Genomic DNA, 6,905 nt, shown 5'->3' with positions numbered 1-6,905 from the left:
TTGCATTGAGAGCAAAATTTCAAAAAGGGAGACCAAAGTGTATCATCAAACAGAAATACGAGTACTATACAAGAATGCTGCCATCCTCATGAAAACATCCACATCTGAGTTGAAGAAAAGAGACAGGGACAAACAGCCACATATGTATGCAAAGCCATGTGTATATGCCAAAATGTGAGATGCAGGGTTGTGCCTGGTTATCACCCCCAAACGGTGATTTCTTTAAGGCAAACAAGTCATTAGTAGCAATCTGCAAGTGACATTTGGGCATGTACAGAAACTGGTACAGCAAATAAGAATACACAAGTGCCTCAGTAGCTATTTTTGTGTCTAAAATGCATCTCATTTTTGTATTGTCTATGTTTCATTGAGCCTACACTACAGTGTAAACAATATGTGTGCTACACAAGAATGACTATACAATAACATTACAAACAACTCTGATATAAATTTCATTTTGAATTTTAAATTAAGATCACTACTCCTATCAATACTGATTGTAAAATAAATTAATGTGAAAGTGGCACCAATATTATTCTTGATTCATTTTTCTTCTCTTTTTTTTTCTTTTTTTTAACCAATGGTTTTGCATTTTAAAGTCTTAAAACGATGAAAGAAGAAGCTTCTCTTGATTGTCCACAAGCAGCGTTTAGCACTGCGTGATGCACTATTCCAGACACAACAGTGTACCAAAACAAAGGAGGAATAAAGGGGGGAAAAGTTGGGTGGGGGGAAAAAAGGTGTGGGAGGGAGAAAAAGAAGAGCGCGTTGTCTTCTTCTCAACTTATTTTACATGCTCTGCAGCATGTGATGAACAGTAAAACTTCTTATGGGTAATAAAGTTTGACAGGTTGTTGAACTGGATATCACAGAGGCGGCAGTACTTGCCACTTCCAGAGCCGTTCACGCCTTTGTTGGCTGTGGGCGGCGCCTCCTCGCTCGGAGACTTGGAGGAAGGCGACATGTTCTCGTTGGAGTCGGCCTGGTTCTCGCCGGCCCACGTAGGTGACGGATTGGGAGCTTGGCCGTCTGGCTGGGGCTGATTCTCCTGCTGCGGTGGAGCTGTGCCCGAACGCTCCTCGGGCTTGTGCCCCCCGTTGACGATGACCATGCCCCGGTTTTTGGGGAGTAGGGGAAGGGGCTCTTTGCCAGGATGGGGGCAGCCATTAGCAGCAGGCTGTTGGGCCTGCTCTCTGGTTGCTCCTGTCTCTCCTCCTCCTGTGCCTCCTCCCCCGTTAACGCTCTGCTCCTGCTCGCTGGCCTCTCCCTGCATCACTGGTCCCCCAGTCACATAATCGGTTGGCTTTATCCCAAAATACGGCGATAGTTGCTCGGGACCTTTCACTTTCTTTATTGCTCCGGGATAAAGGCAGTGGGGCAGAAACATACTCTTGTTCTCGTCTTTTGATGGTATGAGCTGGGGCTCAGCAAAAGGTTTGAGTCCCGGCACGGTCCCCAAGTGAGGGGGGAACAAGCCTCCATTCTGCATCATCCCCTTCCCGTTGCCATTCTTCTCACATTTACCCGGGCTCTTATCGTAGACATCATCAGGGTTGTTATTGCCTTCGCTCTTCACATCTGGGAACATGGACGGCTCCAGGCTGCCAGTCTCATTGTGTTGTTGCTGCTGTTGTTGAGCGGCGGCGGCAGCAGCGGCCGCGGCTGTTGCAGGGCAAAAGTTCTGTTTGTGCGCCAGGTAGTTCTCCACCTTGTTAAAACTTATCTTGCACACGGCACATTCGTGATAGTCCAACAGTCTTTTAGGGGAGCTACATGTCTTGTCGGAGACGGGCGAACACTTTTTGCTGAGATCAATGGGTGCGTCCAGCTCCTGCTGCTCCACTGTATTGCATTTTGGTGCCAGGATAGGTTTAGTGACAGTCAAGGAGGCCTCCAGGTGTTTGGGTACCATACCGGGGAAGATGTCACAGCGCGGGTGGAAGCGGTCTGCTAGGCTCTCTACAGCTTCCTGGGATGTACAAGGGTTCATAGGAGGAACTCCGAGGAAACCTGGCTGACCCATAGGGTTCCTCTGATGGTCCTGGTCGGGGAGACACATCTCATACATCTTCCTGCGCTTCCGGGCCCTTATGGTTCTCTGCATGGAGGGTACCTTGTTGCTGGACATGCGTTTCATGGGCGGGTCATGACGCGTGGCACAGTAGTACTGCTTGTGGACCATGAAAGTCTCGTGACGACTGAAGGTGATATTGCACGCCTCGCAGGTTGTCTTGTTTGGGTCATTGTCACTTTCCACCAAACCCGTACTGGGGCTTTTTCCCTCCAACTGCTTGCCGTTCAGCCTCTCCTCAGCCCCAGTCGGGGTAGAGACCTTCTTCGCCTGTCCGGCTAGATCCTTATCGGGCCCTTTGGTCCCAGCGTTGATCATGTCCAACACATTGGAGTTCAGACAGGCAGACTGCATGATGTGGTTGTCGGCCTCTGTAGGGTGGCAGCTAGTCAACATGCTAACAGAACTGTGACCACTGTTGGGGCTCACCGCCTCTGGAACCTTATCCGAGAGGGCGGAGAAGTCCGGGGACTTTGCCATGTGTTGCCAGCGGCTGTTACAGTAGTGCTTTTTGTGGACCAAATAGTTGTCCAGGTTGCTGAAGGTGATATTGCATTCGAAACAGGTGGCCCCTTTGGGCATAAGAGGACTGTAGATGACAGGGGGGTAGCTGTTCCCTCCGTGGCGCAGCCTCCGGTGAACGAGCTCTGACATTTTAGCCAGAATCTCAGAAGCCTGCGGGACTACTGAAATGTCTTGGGAAAAAGCAAACTGAGACAAGAAGGGGCCCATGGGAAATGTAGGCATGTTATGCTGCACAGGGGAGGAGGCCAGCCGGGGGCTGGAGGGCTCAGACTTGATCCTAGTGTAAGAAAAACTGGCTTTGCTGCCTGGGTGGGCCTCTCCCTTCTGAACAGACAGCATGGGCTTCTTCTCAGCCTTGTCAGCCTCTCCGTCTGTGCTGGTCTCCTTGTTGAGGGTCCCTTTGGGACTTCCCAGCAGAGCATCCTTCCTGTTGGCCAGCTCAGCGCGGGCCTGCTGCTGCTGCTGCTGCTGCTGGAGGCTTTCCTCGGGCCCCCTGGGGGAATGCTCGGTGCCGTCGCCTTCCCTGTGAAGTTTGCTGCCGTGCCCATGTAAGTCCTGATGCTGTAAGAGTTCCCTGTGGCTCTGGAAGCTGATATGGCAGTGATTGCATCTGAAGGCCGCCTGTGACAGGTGAGACATGATGTGATGCTGGAATGTAATAAGAGAATCTGCCGTGTAGTTACAGATTGTGCATTTCAAGCTGGTGCCAGGAGGGAGGCTCTCTTCCATTTTGACACCTGTGAAGGAGATAAAAGGGAGAAATGCTCAGAATCTCGCCTCCCACTTCTCCTTTAGAGTTAACTGTAGAAACCATCAAACGCTCATGCATTATGCCAAGCTTATTCCCCTCCACTAGATATTTTTTTTGCTCAAGGATAAACTGTCAACTGTGGTAGCTGACAGGAGAATATGTATATATTTTTTTAAAGAAACGACTGTCATTTTTCCAAACCTGTGTAAAACTCTGTCCATGTGTCTTTTTCTAAAACACTTTTCAGACCCCCTTTCTTTTAACACTTAATTGAGAGTAGCCATCATCAAGAACCGTGAAGTATTTATAAAAAAAATTGGAAAAAAAACGTTTACAATCTGTTGTGTTTAAAATCTAGTTTTTGGACAAACTCTGGAGTCCTCGTTGCTGTCTCTCACCACTGTGCGAGGTGCTCAAGTGCATTTCCAGGGCCCTGGCTCCAGAGAAGCTCTTGTTGCACTGGGGGAAGGGGCACAGGCTGGCCGTCTGATGGGGGCCATTGTCGTTTTCCTCCACCACCTCTGGCTCCCTCTGCCGCCCGCTGCAGTAGTACATCAAATGGGCCTGCAGGTTCCTCTCGCTCCGAAACCAGATTCCACAGGCCTTGCAAGGGAAGATGTCCTCTGGAGGGACACAGAAAGGGGACAAAGGGGACCCGATATCAGGATGTATCCAGTACTTTCATATTCATGCACAAAGATAAAGAGCTTGCACGCATGCACGACACACACATATGCTCTTCCTCCTTTTCCACTTTTACAGCTCGGACTCTCAAAGCCTGTGTTAAAAGGCTTTTCCACCAAATCCTCAGCTGCTGCATATCGCTGCGTTGCTACCACTCGGTTGGTGCCCTTTCTCAAGGGCAAACAAGAACACTGGACCATCTGCTTACAGAAGCCTCCCTGTCGAGCTGAACCCAGATAGCCCTCGCTAAGTAAACAAACACACTATTTGCATGAGGCGAGTATTTTGCAATTAACACGTTCGTGCGAGCCTCGGTGTGTTTATGTGAACCCAAAACTTGAAGGTCGATGGCTCTTATCTCCAGTGCGGAGACTCATCTGGGTTAATCTACGCCCGGCGGAGACGACGCTCCTTGTTAAGCAGGTGACTGAGTGCAGGCTGTGGACTGTGTGTGTGTGTGTGAGAAAGAGAGACACACACACACACATAAGAGGGGAGAGAGAACAAGAGCATGCATGTGCGATTGCGCGTGGCTGAACAAAAGCCTGTCTCGTTCCAGCTCCTCGTGCTCCTGTTTGGTGCACGGACACTCACTGTTGACGATGGCGGTGGGCAGGATTGACGCCATGGCGGCCTGCTGCGGCAGGAGCTGGATGCTGTCCAGCAGCCTGGCTGGGTACATGCCCTCGCTCAGAGACATGTGGTTCACCGCCTGCAGACGTGAGTCAAAGTCCACGGCGAACGCCACCAGCTCCTCGCCCTCCATCATGTTTTTGGTGGTGGTGCACCACAGTTGGCCACCTGCACAAAGCAGAAAGACGGAGGAGACGTTTAAATGCTTGCTGCGAGAGGAGAAAAAAACAGAAAAGCGTTGCTGCCTGTACACATGAGTTGTTCCGGATTTGAATGTCAGGATGTTATGTAATATAAGAACTCGTACTCGTGTGTGCCTTGGGTGGCGTACACATCATCTCTACAAGTCAGCGTTTCAATGGCGGGTTGCATAACATTGGAATGGCGTTTGTGGTCCTCACAGCATTAGGAAAAATGTATATTTAAACATTTCCAAAATCAGTGCCCACACATTACTCTGCATACTCATGAGGGCTATTTTTGGTGTAGCTGCAAAAGGTACTCGCCAATAGGATTGAAAACAGAGATGCTCTTTGTGGAAAGGCACCTGAATGACAATGCTATGGTTCGGCGCCAGCGGAAATCTCGTAGCCTGATATCTAAAAACCTGTTCAAATCAAGCCAAAATCACACAAGCAGAGGTGAATGAGAAAATATGTTTTACGCAAAATCGGGTGGACGAACCCTTTCATAGGTAATTCCTTTCTTTTTACTGTCACTCAAACGTCTTTTCCAGCAGCAAGGCAAACCTCAGCCGGGGTAGATTGTAGCCTACAGTTGCTGTTGTCAGCCAGAACACTGAGACAGGTCCTTCATATTATTAGATTGTTGTGTTTTGGGATTAAGCATTCCTCTGAAATCTTCTGAACATATTCATTAAGTCAGAGAAGGGGGGAGGGGAGGGGTGGTAGGGGGTGCGGGAGGAAGGAAGCAGGGAGGAGAGTGAAGGTTTTAGCTTAGATAATATTTATCTCGGCACATGACAGGCTTTTCAGCTGCACTTCATTTTCCATTGAAGAGATTAAAGTTTTTAATGTGACTATTTACAGAAATCTGGCCGGGGAGATAACAACAAACCATGATACGCTCCCGCTAAATGGCAGAATTAGGACATTGTTTCTGAGGAAAGCCGGACAATTAATTAAAGCGCCGCTGTTGGCTCTCAAAGATGTGCAAACATGGCGACGGAGTGTCAGGCTGAGAGGGGACATGTGATTTTGAGCCCCGGCTGATGTGGAATAAAGAGAGTCCTGAGGAGAGAGGTGTAGAAGGCAGAAGGAAAGGGGGGAGGGGGGGAGGCGTGGTGCTAGAAAAGATTCCCCTTCCTGCCACACACACCCACACGTGGAACACTGATTACTCATGTTCAAAACCACCTTGTAGATGAAGCGAAGGTGCCCCAGTGCAGCTTCTGCATGACAACAACACAAAGCTATAGGGGATGAAAACACAGCCACCAACTCGACACCATTACTGCAAGGTTTATGTGTAAATCACAGTTTCTCGTAGCGGATTTGCCCCATTATTTTAATTCCAAATTGAATATTTCAGATTTCACATTGCTGTTTTGATTAAAACCTTCCCAGCCCCATCCTATCTACCGGTGAAGCGCTGGAAATTAGACCAGCACAAACGTGTCAAAGGAGTGAAATAGTATTAAAATGTGCTATCTTTCAAAGTCCCATTTGTGTGCAGGCTTCCTTCCTGTGAGTGAATGTGTGTGTGTGACAGCGTGTGCATGTCAGCGCCGCTTTAAAGAGCAGCGCCTATCTGTCGGCCAATCTGCTGTGACGAGACGCACACTTCAGGCCGCTCCACTTCATCGTTTTGATTCTGTCATACCACACACTGCCTGGAGAGGCCCTTTGAATTTTTATCTCCTAATTAAAATAACAAAACTCCCCTCCACTGTCTGCCCAAGTTACCATCAAGGTAGATACAAAACTGCCAGCGACAATAGCGGGGGAACGTATCGCAGTCGCAGCCACAAAAGTTTCTCGCCTCAGAATGGATCTCTTAGTTCACACGCGCTCGGCTTACAAAGAGAATTATGAACTAGGCCCCCGCTGACGCTCCGATACAAATCAGTGTTTTTTTGGATCAATCCAAATCAAAGATGCTGCACGCTTCCCCTCAGCCCAAATGAAGCCGATTAAATGTTTTTACTGCGTTTTTCTTTTCTTTTTTTTTTATGGCAAAATATGCACTCCGATTGCATCCCTTCAGCCAAGAGTGCTGCGG

At 48.9% G+C, this 6,905-nt stretch overlaps 1 protein-coding gene across 2 annotated transcripts in view; it reads right to left on the bottom strand.

Annotated features, from left to right (window-relative positions):
* Positions 1-462: 462 nt before the first annotated feature.
* Positions 463-6,905, bottom strand: part of zfpm2a (zinc finger protein, FOG family member 2a) — a 119,598-nt gene continuing 113,155 nt past the window's right edge. For both annotated transcript variants that reach the window (XM_068569324.1, XM_068569325.1), the window contains exons 6-8: positions 4,626-4,832; positions 3,746-3,970; positions 463-3,333 (exon numbers count right to left, since the gene is read on the bottom strand). In XM_068569324.1, coding sequence (XP_068425425.1) covers positions 785-3,333; positions 3,746-3,970; positions 4,626-4,832 — 2,981 coding nt within the window. In that variant the 3' untranslated portion in view covers positions 463-784. The remainder of the gene's footprint in view (positions 3,334-3,745; positions 3,971-4,625; positions 4,833-6,905) is intronic.

This window comes from Clinocottus analis, unplaced genomic scaffold, assembly GCF_023055335.1.
Source record: "Clinocottus analis isolate CAN_PGR_092001 unplaced genomic scaffold, fCliAna1.0.p SCAF_9, whole genome shotgun sequence".
NCBI lineage: Eukaryota > Metazoa > Chordata > Actinopteri > Perciformes > Cottidae > Clinocottus > Clinocottus analis.
Note: the sequence above shows the minus strand (reverse complement) of the source record. Positions and strands in the feature narration are given on the sequence as shown.